The 16,882-nt window shown below is 30.0% G+C and overlaps 2 protein-coding genes across 2 annotated transcripts; one reads left to right on the top strand and one right to left on the bottom strand.

Moving 5' to 3' along the window:
* The first annotated feature begins 5,731 nt into the window (after nucleotides 1–5,731).
* LOC122498327 lies at nucleotides 5,732–13,454 on the top strand. Its single transcript, XM_043606012.1, has 6 exons — nucleotides 5,732–5,802; nucleotides 5,858–6,043; nucleotides 7,409–7,507; nucleotides 10,221–10,352; nucleotides 11,680–11,802; nucleotides 13,148–13,454. The coding sequence occupies exons 1-6, from the start codon at nucleotides 5,732–5,734 to the stop codon at nucleotides 13,452–13,454; spliced, it is 918 nt and encodes a 305-aa protein (XP_043461947.1).
* Nucleotides 13,455–13,605: 151 nt separating this feature from the next.
* On the bottom strand, nucleotides 13,606–16,283 carry LOC122498326 (tigger transposable element-derived protein 2-like). The gene is made up of 6 exons (XM_043606011.1): nucleotides 16,255–16,283; nucleotides 15,958–16,201; nucleotides 15,204–15,670; nucleotides 14,940–15,130; nucleotides 14,369–14,774; nucleotides 13,606–13,624 (listed from the first exon to the last, which is right to left on the bottom strand). The coding sequence occupies exons 1-6, from the start codon at nucleotides 16,281–16,283 to the stop codon at nucleotides 13,606–13,608; spliced, it is 1,356 nt and encodes a 451-aa protein (XP_043461946.1).
* Nucleotides 16,284–16,882: the final 599 nt, after the last annotated feature.

Here is a 16,882-nt window from a genome sequence, read left to right as displayed (position 1 = left end):
GATTTCGTACAAATTTCCATTGTCGTGGAGTCCTTTGTCGTGTCAAAACATTTGCACGTGGTAGGTGCGAAACAAGTAAAAAGTGTGCCCGTGCCTAAAACTTTTTTTAAAATAGGTAATAAAGTTGAAATTTTTCTAATCTTTTTATATATTTTTAAATATAATTTTAAAAATTATAAAAATAAATCATTTAATTCAATTAATGATACCTATATAGAAGAAATATGAATTTCAGTGCCCCTCGATGATACGCCTCTGATGAGGTTAGTTTTCCTGTTTACTTTTCACATCTCATTTCAATTACGCGAAAAGTTCTAATTACACGAAAACTAATGTTTATTAATAAATGTAATTTTAAATAAATATAGTTGATATGGATTGTCTAACATAAAAGAATAATTAAACAAACAGAAAAAAGCAAATGTCGAAAAAGAGCGACGTGAAAAAATTCAAAATGATCCTGGTGAAATTTAAATAATTTTAATATTTTTAAACTTTAAATAGTTTTGTAGCGTTCCTACTTTAAATATAGTTTATTTAAGGGTGATGGAGCCTGATAAAATTATTTTAATTTTACCCTAATTCTCGGTTGATTTTTTCGCCGACGGATTATGACGTGAAAATAAAAGGAATAGTACCATTTTTTTTGTGCAAATGAAAGATTAAAGTGGTACACGGGGCTGTACGTTGTGATATTTGAAAAATATTGCCCAGAATATTAGATATTAATTAAAAAGTAAATATATATAATGTCAGATAGTCGCCCTCAAAGATACATGTATACAAGTGTGTGTGTAAATCTATGTTTACCATGCTTACCAGACGTATAGAATTTAGTCTTATTAGAAAAGAGGAACAGCAATGTTTTATTCTTTTATGAAATATAAATAATAATGTTTCAAATAAACAAAACGAAGGAACACTCACTATAATATTGACGTATGTCGAATAAAACATTGGACACTATTTTGACAGCAGCAGTAGAACTCTCGAACTGATATAACATCTGTTATGTGAAACTCTGTTATGTGAAACTTTGTTTTATCAGGGATGGGAACGTGCAATTTACATAGTTTTTATGTCCATATAGCAATAAAAAATAGTTACCATAGGAATGAATATACATGTAAAATGTATTTTGTTAACATGTTAACTTAAAAACAAGTTGCATTGACTTTTTATGCAATCAAGTAAAAAAAATATTTAAAAACAATTACGTAACCTCAAACCATATATGATTCTGAAATATACTTGATAGCATAAGAAAAACATTAAAACTAAAAATGAGAAAGATTTTTAGACATTAACAAAAAACCTTGCTTCTTTTAAAATATATCATATTATTTATTATTTCAAAATTATGGTTTGCGGTTAGTATTATTCATTTTTTGAAAAAGTAAAAAAATGTTGAAAATTGTGTAAAAATAAAAAAAAGAATATAGCAAATTTGACATTTTTTACAAAAATACTATAATTTCTTAAAATTTTGACCAAAATAAAAAAATCAAACAGTATTCTAAAGATAAATGGTATACTTTTAGAAAATATTAGCAACTTTTTCATTACTTGAATGAAATATAATTATTTTTACAAATGAATTTACATAGAGAATTGGGAGGTTTAATTTACAGTGAATAATAATTCGAATATATACAAAAATAGAAGATTATAAATAATACAAACAAAATATTTTAATATTTTTGAGTAAAAGGCTTATGGCACGGTCACACCTCGGCTGCCTGCCTGCGCAGGCAGCCGCCACGAGAGTAAGAGAGAGGAGACGAATAATTTAAATTGTCTGACTCTCTTACTCTTATGTATTGCCATGACGACCTGCAGGCAGGCAGGCAGCCGAGCTGTGACCGTACCATTATCGGTTTAAAAAAAATTTTTTTGAATAAGTGAATTCTTACTTTAAAAAAAACACGACCGATAATAGCCTTTTACTCAAAAATATTTAAATAAACGGTCACTAAATTCAAGACTATAAAATATTCTAATTAGAGCTGTCCAAAATTATTCGATTCGAACTGTTCGAATTTCTTCGCAAAATTCAAACCGAACCGAGGTTTGTTCTGTTTTGGAACGCTAAAATGTCGAATTGTGAACATTCGAATCAGTTCAGTTCGAATGAATACGCTGCCATGGGACTCCACCCTTAGGCAAAGTTTATATATACGGGTCACAAATTTTTATGTGAATTGGGCCTAGCAGAAATCTGAAATCGCGAACGTGCATTCCTCTGTCGTTTGATAACAAATAGAAGCCTAAGCACAAGTGATTTGTAAACGCAAGGCACTTGTTAGAAACAATTGTACTAAAGGCCTAAGCACAATAGGTTCGCGAAAGTCGTTCGCGAACGCAAAGCATGAGTTAGAAAAGGACAGAGATATGTTTGTGTCCTTGTCTATCGCATGCGTCTCGTTCGCGAACGACATTCGCGAACCTATTGTGCGTTAGACTTTAGGCTTCAATAACGCATTTCATAAGTTTAATTTATTACTAAATTTTTTGGATAAGGTAAGTTCTCGTTTCCTATTATATATTAGGTAGTTAATTATTAAATGAGTTAAGGCACTCACACATTTCTCAAAAAAAACTTGTGAGTAAAGGCCTAAGCACAACTACTTCGCGAATGTCGTTCGCGAACGCAATGCATGGGTTAGAAAAGGACAGAGATATATTTGTGTCCTTTTCTAACTCATGCTTTACATTCGCGAACGTCGTTCGCGAAGCAGTTGTGCGTTGGCCTTAAGGGTACGGTCCCACGTTGAGCAAAAACACAATACAAAGCAGAATTTCGTGAGAATGGAAAGGATAGTGATATCTGACTATCTCTCTTGCACTCACGAAATTCTGCTTTGCATTCTGTTTTCTCACATGGCCTAGTAAAGGCCTAAGCACAATAGGTTTGCGAAAGTCGTTCGCGAACGCAAAGCATGAGGCTGGAGTCCCATGGTAGCGTTTTGCGTTGCGTTTTGTAACTAGGCCATGAGTGCAAATAGAGTAAACATATATCTTTATCTCTCTCACACTCATTGCCTAGTTACAAAACGCAACGCAAAACGCTGCCATGGGACTTCAGCCTGAGTTAGAAAAGGACAGAGATATATTTGTGTCCTTGTCTATCTCATGTGTCTCTTTCGCGAACCTATTGTGCGTTGGACTTTACAAAACGCAATTCAAAACGGTGACATGGGACTGCACCCTAATTCAAGTAAAAAAGGACATAATTCCACGTTTGCGCAGCCAATGTAGACTCAGCTTAAAACCAAACACACAAGGTTCGCGAACTTGATTATCGGTGCGATAGAAAAGGATAGAAGTAAACTAGTATTTTTTTCTCTCGTACTCTACATTCGCGAACCTATTGTGCTTGGGGCTTAATTTTAAAAAAGATTTTAGAGGTTATATTTTAATATACATGTACAAATGTAGGACTAAGAATTTAACAATCAAATTACAACCTTCATTCTAAGGTATATAATAAAGGTATCCCAGTTTAAACTTATTAAGTATTAATTATTCATTTAATATTAAAATAATTGTGGGTTAGACAAAACTAATAACATTTTTAAAAATAAATTAACTTTTTGCAGTACTTAGTTTTTTGGCGAAAATGGAGGAGGTAAAAGGTAAAAAAATTTGAATTCAAATAATAATAATTATTAATGAAATTGCGATATACTTCTACATATGTGATTAGGTCTAAGAAAAGTGTGTTATCTATACTAAATTAAATTTTTGTTGAAAATGCGTTTAAAGTTTTGTCATGCTTAAAACGGTTTTCACACATAATATTTAAATAATTGTTATAACATTGTTATTACTGTTTTAAACAATTTATTTTATAAACGTCAAAATATGGAAGTTTTAAATCTAATTTAAAAACAGGTCTAAAATAATTTGTGCACTTATAGAACTGACAAAATAATAATAATCCAATTTATTTCTTAACCTACCGAACCAGGTCATCGATGACAGGTATACCAGGGGATCATCACCTAGAATTATAATGTCAAATATTTCGCTTGCTTTTAGTATTCATTAAAATAAACGTTTAATCTTTCAAAATTAATGAAGAAAAAGTAATTATATAAAAAATTTAAGAACGGAAACTATTATACTTTAAAATTTTTAAAAATTCATAAGTGTTTAATTTTTCATTTTGCATTGCATTGTAATTTTAGAACCTCATTACTACGTCATAATAAATCGAGGTTTCGGACGATAACACCCTTTTGTCAGATCCGGTCACATATATTCTTAGCATCAGTTAAATATAATCAAAGTACCATGATTTAAATTAGCTCAAAGAAAGTTTAAAACGTTATTCGTATGTAATTATAAGGAAATTAGGAAAATAATTTTTGAAATTGTTATCTTTTTATACATAAAATTAAAAAATTAACATATTTCCTTTGTTAAAGTGTTATGTATTTCAAATTTTGATCAATTTAGTGCGTAAACCCTACCGGAAGAACGAGGACTGCGTGATTCCTAGAGTCCGTTTGATGTCCGATTTGAACCAATTCCAGGCTCAATGAGTACTCTATTCTTACCTGATAAAAGGCTCCTTTATCACCTGACTGTCAAAAAGTTGAATTTAAAAGAAAGTTTTTATAATAAATCTTAGATATTTATAAATGTGAACAAATGTAGATTTCATATTTCCAACCCATGCATTTTGATTGTCAAACATTACAAAACTTTTGAGCAATAAACTTTGGGTTACAAAAGCATGCACCTTTAACAACAGACCTATGATTCTTTGTATTTGAAAATGTTTCATAGGTATTTAAAAATGTAACAGAATAAATTTATTGGGGGTAGTTTTTGGTGTATCAAATAAATAGGATCAGTTACAATTGGCACGAGTCCGTTCTTCCGATAGAGAATTAAAAAAAATTGAATGAAAATTTAGGATAAATTCTGAAAAATGTATTCTTGAAGTTATTAGACACCCTCTAGCTCTATTTTTTTAGTTCACAAATTAACAAAATCTTTTATTTGAAATTGACACAAATTTTTGTAGTTTGAATTAATATATTTTTATGCACAGTGAAAGGTTCTTCCAAAAGTGGTGGAGTCAAAAAGAAGCAGAAGAAGGAAAAATATATGGCTTTGTTGAAAAGTATTAAAAAAAAAACTAACAGGTAAAAACTTGTTTTAAAAATATATAATACTCTGTAAAAGCCTTTCCTAAATAGCAGTTTAATTTCCTTGGCTTTGTGCTTGATTCTCTGTTTTATTGAAGGACATCATATATATTATATATTATTATTAATTATTATATTAATATCCTTTCCACTCTCATGAATTTTCGTGACGCTTTACGCCACGATCTGATTTTACCCTTATGCTTTACGTAGCCATGTGATTTTATCCTGATCATAGAAATTTGAATCCTTCTCTTTCTTTCTTTGTTGTGGAAATTATTGCTCCAAGAAAATGCAGCTTTAGAGTGCGGTCACAACTGGTCAGCCAGTGTGGTTGCCTGAATATTACCGTACTTTCTTGATTTACTTACTTTTTCCTATTTAAAAACAGTTTATTTAAAGTTTTACTAAATTTTTAAAAAAATTTTAATTAATTCTAAAAATACGAATGATATACACTCAGGCCGCAGTCCCATGGCAGCGTTTTGCGTTGCGTTGTAATGAGAGAGAATGCAGCAAACGTATATTTGCGTCTTTTTCTCTCCTATTACGACGCAACGCAAAACGCTGTCATGGGACTCCAACCTCAGGCTGAGGGTGCAGTCCCATGGCAGCGTTCTGTGTTGCGTTTTGTGACTACACCGTGAGTGAGAAAGAGATGCATATGCACATTTGTCCTGTTTGCACTCATGGTTTAGTTCTAAATCGCAACACAAAGCACTGTTAGGTTGGTTCCAGAATGGACTGGACGCAGACGCGACGCATCCCCATTTGGTTAGCATTGGGACACGTTGCGTTTTAGCTTATTCTGGAATGACCCTTATGTTGTATCTACATGGTAAAGATAACGCGAGACGCAACGCAAAACGCGCTAGAAATGCATGGTATTTTTGTGTGTTTCGCGTTGCGTCTTGCCTTACCTTTGCCATGTAGATGCAGCATTATGCTGCCTCTACAATACGGAAAAAAGTTGAGAAACGCGCGACGCAAACGCGAAACACGAGAAAAATACATGGCAATTTCTCGTGTTTCGCGTCTTACTTTCTAATTGTAGATACAGCTTTATGGGATTCCACCCTTATGGAGCGTTTACACCTTCTGTAAAAATTGTCCAGAAAGGAAAATTTGCATTGGAGTAAGAGAGTCAGATACACAGTCTGTCTCTCTTACTCCAATGAAAAATTTTCCGTTCTGAAAATTTTTACCGAAGGTGTAAACGCTCCCTTTATGTACACTTCCTTGGCACCGTATTGCGTTGCGTTTTGTAACTAGACTATTAGTGTGTGAGAGATGCAGATATGTGTTTGCTATATTTACACTTGTAGCCTAGTTCTAAAACGCAACGCAAAACGATGCTGTGGGACTGCACTTTTAAGGCTGGAGTCCCATGGTAGCGTTTTGCGTTGCGTTTTGTAACTAGGCCATGAGTGCAAATAGAGTAAACATATATCTGTATCTCTCTCACACTCATTGCCTAGTTACAAAACGCAACGCAAAACGCTGCCATGGGACTTCAGCCTAAGGCCTTTCTCCAATAGGTTCTCAAAACACTGCGTTGCGTCGGTTGTTATAACAACATATGCTAAAATCAACGCAACGCAGTCATTCGCAGCCAAACACAGAGTTTTGGGAACCTATTGGAGAAAGGCCTTTAGGTTGCGTTCTGTAACTAGGCCATGTGTGGAAATGCGAACATATATCACTATCTCTCTCACACTTATGGGCTAGTTGTGAAACGCAACGCATAAGGCTCTCATGGGAATGTACCTTTAGGCCTATAGTGTGTAAATTGTTGCGTAGGCCAAATGACAGTGCACATGCAAGTTGTGGAATCTCCTTGACGTTCAAAAAGGAGTTTGTTGAATTTATTGTGTATTAACTAGTCCACATGTTTGCTACCATCTGTTACATATACCCCAGCACTGATATATAACATTTTCGAATTCATACAGAACCTTAAGAGTGAAAAAAAAGAAATGGTCAAAAGTAAGTGTATATCATTCGTAATTTTAAAATTAAATTTAAATTTTTGAAAAAGTTATAAAAACTTTAAATAAACTGTCCTTTAGCAGGAAAAAGTAAGTCAACCAAGAAGGAGGGGAGAAAAAATAAGCTTAGAAGCAATAAGCATAAAGTGTGAGTTGTTTCTTCATAATTGAAAATTAATTTTTCTTTATCTGTTCATATCGTTTTATTATGCTCTTTTGTATTTTCATTTCTAATTAAAGTATTATTTTTTAAAAAACAAGTGCTTCTAAAAGAGATCTGAAAAGACCAAAGCGTCGATTTGATGAGGATGATGTTCTCCCCAGTTCAAATGATCAGCAATCTACAACTCCGAGAAAACGGTTAGTTGTGTTTACTTTGTATTCAATGAGAAAAATGGTTGAACATTCTTTATTTAATTTGATGAACTTTGGAGCGCGATCCAACCTTCATTCGTTATGGTATCCAATTATTTGATGCTTTATCTAAGCGAAAAGATATCCCATCCAACAGAGTGATTCAGCAGCTAAGAGAATAGTACCTAGTGCCATCCAAGAAATTAAAGTTGTACCAAACCAATTCATTGTATCGCATTCCGGAGTCCAACAAATAAGATGCATATTATCTGACTGTTTCTCTCTTTAAATTCTTTTTTGTTATGTTTATATTAAATACATATTAGTTTTCAATGTTTTTAATCGTTTATATATGAGTGATTCATATATGTCGAAAAATACGACCTCCAGGGACATTTTATTCTCCTGTATTGTAGACATGAAATATAATAGGTATATTTAACCTGCACAATTGATATTTTTGTAAAAAAAAATGGATAGAAAAGTTTTCTTTTTAAATTACATTTTTTTTAATTTAATAAACTTTTAACTTGTATATTTTAAATAAATAATTAAATTTGTGGGTTAGATATTTCAAAACAAAACAAAAACGACTACTAAGTATGAAAAAGGCTTAAATCCAGTATTTTTTCTGTATCTGACAGAATATTCAACGAAAATTCTTCAATCAGGTGTCAGTCTTTTCATAATTTCATTAGCTTTCAGGAAAAAAATACGAAAAATTTTTGTCATTCTTATTTTCTACGTTTTAAGCATTTTTCCACTCATGACAAAAGGGGCGTCCTGATACTCACGGACGGTAGTGTATATTCATTGGGAAAAAAGACCATTGGGAAAAACGACTCGTTTTTGGAAAAAGTGATCATTGGGAAAAACGTCCATTGGGAAAAACGGATTGGGAAAAGCGTCTACCAACCGTTTTTTCGACTTAAAAATATTTCAATATATTTAAATAATATTTTTTTGTTACACCTTTAAATATTTATATACCGATTACATAGAAGATTCAAACCGTTTAATAATATGATGTAATTAACTGGAGAACGAAGGTTCACAGATGAATTAAAATTTTTACTCGCACTGATAATACGACTTTAATGAATTATTTTGTTGTATTTTTTATTATATTTTAAACAAATGTAGGTGAAAAATAAATATTAGATTTCCAGCTTTAATTTGACATATAACAAGATTATATTGAAATATTTTTAATTACGTTAAAATATAATTATAAAATACTATTGACTTTTAAGCAAAACTAGAAAACAAAATTAAATTTTTGTTTACTAAGAAAAACTTTTAATATAAAACAATATTATGTAAAATAGTCGGGAATTTAATTTGACCGGGAATAAGCCAGGAATTTTATGCCAAACCGGAAATTTTTTCACCAAATTTTAAAGGTTTTATTATTTTAATTTGTTTTCAAAAAATTGCTTTATATTTCAATTTTTATAGATATTTATACTATTCTCTAAATTTCGATTAGTTAAAAATAATTAATTTGATTGTAAAAAATCAGTCACTTATTCAAATATAGTATGTAAATAAATTTTAAAAAAATTATCAAATTAATAGAAATTTTGGGAAATCAACTGAAAATAATTAAATTCGTTACAGAATTTCATTAAAACCTTCTTAACAAATCGAATTTTCAGATTTTTTTGTATTCATTTTGCTTAGTGCGAGGATTAATAATTGAAATTTTTATTAGTTAATTTAAAAAAAGATACACACTTAAAACTTTTTAATAAAACTGAATTTTCGCAAAGTTTTTTTGAAATTTCCGAAAAATAAGATTTTTGGAGTTTTCCAGTTCTATTCTTTCAAGATAAGTGAATTTTATTATCAAATAATTGAAATTTTTTGAAAATAATCAAAGGAAGTTAGTCACATAATTATAATTTTAATATTTTAATAAACTTCCTCGACAAATGTAATTATTTTTAAAAATTATATTAAAATTCGTCGAAAGAATTCAATTATTTCTAGAAACTGTAAAAAAAACTCTTCTTAAGAATTCAATTATTTCCACAAAAAAAAAATTCTTCAGATTTACTAAATTCTTTTGAATATTATTTTAAGAAAAAATTCTTTACAAGAATTCAATTATTTTCATAAATTTCCATAAAAATTTAAAATACAATTTAATTACTTTTAAAAGTAATAAAATTCTTTACAGAAATTCAATTATGTTTAAAAAGTTTTTTAAATTCTTCTCAAAATGTAAATTAAACTGTTCTTCACAATTTAATTTAATTATTTTTCAAGTTTTTAATTAAAAATATTAAAAAACATTATTTTAAAAAAATTTAAAGAAACTCGTCAAAAGAATTTAATTATTTATAAAAACTCTAATAAAAATTTTGGAAGCCATTTGTAGATTTATTTCTGTTCGAAATGAAATAAATGTAAATTTCATGAGAAAAGAAACCGGGAAAAAGTAGGAAAGATCCGGGAATTTTGTTGAACAAAAATAGTAGATACCCTGACAAATCTTCATAGATTAGAAATAGATTTTCCAACAAATGTAAACTCAAGAGAATATGAATAAAAAATGAATGTTAATAATGAATCTCAAGTTGGAGACACGTGAAGTGGCCCCTTTCAAGAAAATCACCCATATCTAAACTGTTTTGTTATTTTCAAGTTTCTTTTCTGCCAGTATGAAAATTCGTTTTATTTATTCATTTAGTCATTGTGCTATATTAAATTTAAGCTCTAAGACGCAGTTCGTGGCTAAAGATGTTGATAGCAACAGCCCTTCTGCAGGAGCAGGCAAAAGCAATTCTCACGTAAGACTAAATAAGAACCTCGAAGACAGCAGTGAAGAGGATAACATTTTGAAAGAGTAAGTTGATTGGTTTTGTTTATAAATTATCTTAATAATTAATTATTAACTTTACAGAAGTTTTCATTTTTTAATCATTTTTGGTGAATTTTCATTTTTGATTATGTTTGAAAACTTTGAAGTAAAGAAATTAAATTATAATTTTGTGTTGTCATTATTTTGATAAAAAAAATTATAGCTACTTTTCCTCCCCAAGATTTCAAATGGTTTTAAACATTGCATTTTTAAAGCAGACATTAGAACAAATATTTATTCAACTAATATCTGCATTTTTTATTGGAATTGTATTTCTTACATTGTTCTTCATTTTAAAACTTATTAAATTTTTATAATCGTTCCTGTCGCTTAAAAATCGATAAAAGTTGGATTTCTAAAAAATTTCATTTTTTATATTCTTGAAGTTCTAAATATATAAATATTTTTTACCCTTACATTTTTAGATAAGACCATATATGTGACAGGGTCTGAGGAAAGGGACCTACTTACCGAAATCAACTTTTCGAGAAAAACGCGTTTAAAGTTTTCTATCCAAATAAATTAGATTTCTTGAAACATTTTACATTTTAAATTAAAGTGATGAGTGTTCTTTATGTATTTTTTTATGCTGAATCCGATTTTCATGGTTAAATAATTGTTTAAACAACCCTGTAATTTTTATAAACAATTTATTTTGCAAAAGTCAAATTATGGAATTTTCAAAATTAATTTAAAAGACTTCCGGATGTCCTAGAGATCTGAAATTTTTTATGCATGTTCAGAACTGATACAATAATGAATAATTCTGAACTCTACAATAATACATAGTTATTTTTTGACTTGCATAACCAGGTTGCCGATGACGGGGTATACTTGGGGATCATCTTCGAGGAATTAAGTCGAATTTTTTGTAAATGGTTTAGGCATTCAATTTAAGATTTAGGGGATATATTCTTGACACTTAGACAACCAAGAGTAATTTTTGTCTTAAAATTACTTATATTTTCATAATAAAAATTTAAAAAAAAATTTTTTTTTTAAATTTGTTTAAACAATTGCAAAAAATTTTTTTTTATCAATCTGGACTGAATACAATGTATTTCTAGGACCTTAAACTATAAGAAACCATCATAAAAAAATCGACTTTTTGGTAAGTAGGTCCCTTTTCTCAGTCCCGGTCACATATGTGACGTTTATTCTAGAAATGTAGGCCTTCAGAAAAAATTTTTTAACTGAGATTTATAAAATTAATATCTTATTATTCAATTTACAAGGCAAAATATTTAAAAAAAATTTTTAAAAGTGCTCAAATCAAATTTTCCCCTAATATATTTTCTTGTTTACTTTCTAGTCCTAAGACACAGTCCAAGACTAAAGATCCTGAAAAAACTAACACTTCTGCAGATCAGGCTGCTGCAGATAAAGTGGAAAAGATTTCGGACGAAACACTAAATAACAACGGTGTACAAAAAGAGTAAGTTGTTTATTTACAAATTATATAAATCATCAATTATTTGTATCTTAGAAACATTCTTTTTCTATTTATTTTCGGCAAATTATATATATTTTTTATAAGTTATAAAGTTTAAAAGTTAAAATTTTGTGTTGTCAATATTTAAATTTCCCATTGCTTTAATCTTTTCTTTAAATTACATTTATGTAGCTCCTCTTGTATTAAAATTATTTTTTATCCCACATGCACAAAAATGGCGCTTTTAGATAGCTGACGACAGGGAGTAAAGTCATTCATTTGTTCGACCGTATGAAAATGGCGACTTTCTTTTCCCCAAGGGCAAAAAAACAGCTGGTCCCATGCTTTTCTTTGCCCAAGGTAAAAAAAAGGCCGCCATTTTCATACAAGTCGAACAAGTGAATGACTTTTACTCCCTGTCGTCTGCTATCTGAAATCGCCACTTTTGTGCATTAGGAATAAAAAATATCGTAAGTAACACGGGAATAAAGGCAGCCAATTTGTTTACGCTGATTTTTGTGACACTTGTTTCGGTCTCGGGGCGCCTACGGCGCCCTCGACCTCCACTCGTGTCACAAAAATCACCGTAAACAAATGGCTGCCTTTATGCCCTTGTTGCTTAATATACTATTCTATTGAAATTTTTAAACTTTTACTGATTTAAAATTTTATGATTTTAATTATTTAAGATTTTTTGAACTATATCTTTTCAATATTATTAGTAAGAATACTGCAAAAATAAGTGTCTTATTTGATATCTTAAAATAAGATGTAAGATTGAAAAATGGTATCTTTCATCTTAAAATAAGATGTTTTCTAAAGTATCTTACTTATTTTCTTTTAATACGCCAAACATAAATACATTGTACATGTTTCAAAAATACATTGATTTCTTTGTAAAATTTTAGCATCCTTATTACTATTTGATAAATATTAACCATTGCTAATATATTTATATACCATTAAAATTTCTTTAAATATAATGATCAACATTTTTGGAATTATCACTTTTAATAAATGAAATTCAGATTGATTGAAAAGTTTTTATACCTTTACTTCACCTTGATATTAATAACATTACTGAATATATGGATGTTGTGGAGGACAGAAAAACGAAATAATAACTCTTTTTGTTGGTAAAATTTTTATTTATTAATTTATTTTAAAGTATATGGGACTTTCCCTTTTGTACAAAAAGTACTCTTAAGAACTAAAATTTTAAAATGAAATTAAAAAATTATACATTATAATTATAATCAAGATCACTGTATCAGAAATTTTAAGATATAAGTAAAATTTGCACAATTTTTATTAATATCTTATGGGATACTTCTTTTATTTGTTTCAGACCCATAACTAATCAAATACCTGGTCGAGGACGCGGTGGCAGAGGGTTCAGGGGAAGATGGCAAAATGGTGCTTCGAGAGGTAACTTTAGATCTAATTCAAGAGTTGGTCCGAGAAGCTTTCCCAGAGGTGGTCCAAGAGGTGGTTCAAGAGGTGGCTTTGCCAGAGGTTATGGTGGCTGGAACCCAAATTGGCAAGGGGGCTGGAACCAAGGCTATGGGAATAATTGGAACTCTTTCTATACTAACCATCCGTTGCAGCCTGCAGCTCAAGTAGTACACTACCATAATGATGTGTACTACAGATGACTGAAATGTCACTTTTAAAAAATATTCAAAACATCTTTTCTTTATTTAAAAAATAATGTTTAAATAGAAGTATATTTCTTGTTTAATATAATAAAATAGAATTTAATAAAATAAAAATTTTTATAACAAATATGTTTTGATGCTTATTTGCTTAACTACACTTAGTATTCCTATTAAGTATATTGACAAAACATTATGGAATTTTTACTATTAATAATTTTGTAGTTATAAACACTTTTAATATTGCATTATTCTTATATAATTTTAAATTATTAGTTTTTCCAAAATTATATTGAAACAAAAATTATCTCTGGAAAAAATTTAGTATTAGAGCTGTGCAAAATAATTCGAACCGAACTGTTCGAATTTTTTCGTCTACTCGAATGTCGAAAAACCGACATTCGAGTTAGCCTAGTTCGAATGTCGAATATTCGACATTCGGTTCGGTTCGGTTCGAATTTTGCACAGCTCTATTTAGTATCATTTTTTGGATCAAATTTAATTCCGTCAGATATTTTAAATACCTAATTTTATAATATACACTAGAACCCCGATCGCTGCGTCGGCTGGGGGGACCTAACCCAGCGATCGGGGGAATAGAAAATGTAAACACACAGGGTCGTACCAAGTGTTTTATGTTACCCTATCTCTTTTTAAACACATCAATTTTTAAAAATTTTACTCTACACATAAATATTATATTAAAATTAAATTTACATAATTAAAATATAAATAATAATGGAATTTTCTTTGGAAAATTTCTTTGGAAATAAAGCCGAAATTAAAAAACTATAACTTTTTACAATATTAAATACGTTTTTGACGTAGATTCACTCATTTTTTCAATTACAATATTTTTTATTTGTGAGATGGAAGAGTGGTGTTCTTGTGAGAAATTTTCCATGTTCATATACGTTTCCACAATCCTAAGACTTTCAAGAACTTGTGATGGTAAAATATTTTCTTTCTCCAAATTGACAGTGCTTTCATTCGCCTCTTCTATTTCGTTAACAGATGTTGGGACTACTTTTCCAGCGGTGACAAAACTTATAATATTTTCGTCCGACATCAGTTCCCATCCAGAATCATTTTTTTCTTCATTATTTAACCAAGTCAAAAGATGTTTTCTGGACTCTATTACTGAGAAATTTGACTCATTTTGGAAAAAATTTACAATTGTATCACCAAATTGTTCGAGGAAATTCGACGACTCTTCAGTAGAATTTGTTGAAGTCTCTACCTCTTCATTATTATTGAAGGCTTCAATGTCAGAATCGGGTTGATCATTTATAAGCTCATCACCTAAAATTGCTCTCCATACTTTGTGAAGAGTATTTTTATTTAAGCTTTCCCATGATTTACTAAGGAGAGTAAAACACTCGTTGAGGTTAAGATTTTTTAAATACCTATCAGTACTTGATGAAAGAAATAACGCCCGTTTTAATAAATTTTTTTTATAATTTTTTTTTGTCAGTGATATTACACCCTGATCCATGGGTTGGATTATCGCAGTGACGTTAGGTGGTAAAAATTGAACCTTAAAGTTCTCATTTACGGCATTTAATTCACTCAAACTTGGATGCGCTGGAGCATTGTCTAATAACAATGTAACGATTCCCGTCACACCTGTCTCTTTTTGGTGATTTAAAACATTGGGTATAAATATTTCTTTGTACCTAAAAAAATATAAATGTAATTTAGAAATTTTTCAAATAAATTTAGAAATTAGCCAAGTAATTACATTCTTACCACAACATAAATATTTCCTTGTTCATCCAGGAATTGTTTTGATGAGTGTATATCACCCCGAGACTATCAAGATTTTTTAGTCGACTATTTTTCATTTCTGGATTAATCAAACTCTTTAAACATCTTGGTGTGCAAGATTTTCCGATAACTAGTAAGGGAATTTGGTGATTACCGCTAGCGTTGGAACAAAAGAGAGCAGTGACACGTTCTTTGTGTTCCTTTCGTCCTGAAACTTCAGTTTCGGTATTAAAGGCCAAAGTTTTAGACGGCAAAGATCGCCAAAACATTCCTGTTTCATCTGCATTATATATATTATCTAAAGACAATTTTTCTCTATCAATTCTTTCTTGAAGATATAATGCGAATTCATTCGCATTTTCAGGGTTATTTGATAGTTTTTCGCCCTTCATTTCGCAATATTTTATTCCGTGTCGCTTTTTAAAACGGTGCATCCAACCCTCACTTGCCTGGAAAATATTATTTTCTTAAATTATTTAATTTATTGTTCATATTTGCTTTATTTATTATTTAATTATTTTTTCTTTAAGTGTATTTTATAATTAATTTGTATTTTATTCTTTTCTCAAAACATTCGGAGATATAAAAATATGTAGTACTAACAAACAAGAAATATATTGCTAACATAACCTCAATTACGTGACAGCATGACAAAATAGTGAAACTAAAATTCAACCATAATTTCAAGATGAAAACTATGTAATGATTTTTTGGATTAAAATGTGAGAGTACTTACTTTGAAGGTAGAATTGGGATCAAGTTGTTTGCTCAAAAGAATAGCTTTTTCTTTTAGAATGGGTCCTGAAATTGAATCCCCTCTATCACGGATTTGTTGAAACCATATAAATACTGCTTTATCTAATTCTTCATTACTACTTACTTTTGTAGTTTTGCTCTTTAATTGGTTTGTATTAATTTCGGCAACATTTGGAAATGTTGAATTTGAACAAATCTTTGAAAGCAGACGATTGCATGTTGATCTAGTGATATTGTAATTTCTCATTATATTTTCTTTACTTTCGCCATTTTTTACCTTTTCAAACACTTCACACTTTTCTTCATACGTTAAGTAGTTGTTTTTTTTTCTTTTCTCACTCATTTTGTACAGAAAATACAAAGGGCCCGTAATACCTTTATTAAAAGTTTGTAAGTACGGTTGTGGCGCTGCACGACAGATCCCCTTTGCCCCTCTGCCTGCCTCACCAACGAACTTTGTAAACAAGAACGCAGCGATCGGGGGCGCACCGATCGGGGTTCTAGTGTAATACATAATTTGTGTATAAACGTGATTCTTGCGAGAAGATGCACGCAAGCACGTTGGATTTCTGAACAACTATACCTTTCAATTTTTCGTTTTAGATATGTAAAATGTGATTCTTGCGCAAAATTATCAAGCAAGCACATTTACTTGACAAATCATTTTTTAAAATAACATGTGTCATTTTGCAATGCAATTTAATTTTGTCAGATCTTTTATATATACATTACATAATTTTGCACGAATATTGACTCAAGTATGTTACTAAATAATTATACATTTAAATTTTACAGTTTACATGTAAGATGTGATTCTTGCGCGAAATTATCACGCAAGCACACTTACTTTATAAATTATTTTTTGCAAAATAATAAGTATCATTTTCTGGTGCAAATTTAATTTC

This window comes from Leptopilina heterotoma, unplaced genomic scaffold (assembly GCF_015476425.1).
Source record: "Leptopilina heterotoma isolate Lh14 unplaced genomic scaffold, ASM1547642v1 Lhet_146, whole genome shotgun sequence".
Taxonomy (NCBI): domain Eukaryota; kingdom Metazoa; phylum Arthropoda; class Insecta; order Hymenoptera; family Figitidae; genus Leptopilina; species Leptopilina heterotoma.
Note: the sequence above shows the minus strand (reverse complement) of the source record. Positions and strands in the feature narration are given on the sequence as shown.

Bases quoted from the DNA above. Each gene is read 5' to 3' on its own strand.
- LOC122498327 (XM_043606012.1), top strand. From the start codon at position 5,732: ATGGGACTCCAACCTCAGGCTGAGGGTGCAGTCCCATGGCAGCGTTCT. The intron at 6,044-7,408 runs GTATTTTTGTGT...TTAAAAAACAAG, and splicing joins AAACGCGCTAGAAATGCATG to TGCTTCTAAAAGAGATCTGA. The intron at 10,353-11,679 runs GTAAGTTGATTG...TTTACTTTCTAG, and splicing joins GAGGATAACATTTTGAAAGA to TCCTAAGACACAGTCCAAGA.
- LOC122498326 (XM_043606011.1), bottom strand. From the start codon at position 16,283: ATGAAGAAAAGTGTGAAGTGTTTGAAAAG. The intron at 16,202-16,254 runs GTAAAAAATGGC...CAATATCACTAG, and splicing joins AGTGTGAAGTGTTTGAAAAG to ATCAACATGCAATCGTCTGC. The intron at 15,671-15,957 runs GTAAGTACTCTC...AATATTTTCCAG, and splicing joins ATCCCAATTCTACCTTCAAA to GCAAGTGAGGGTTGGATGCA.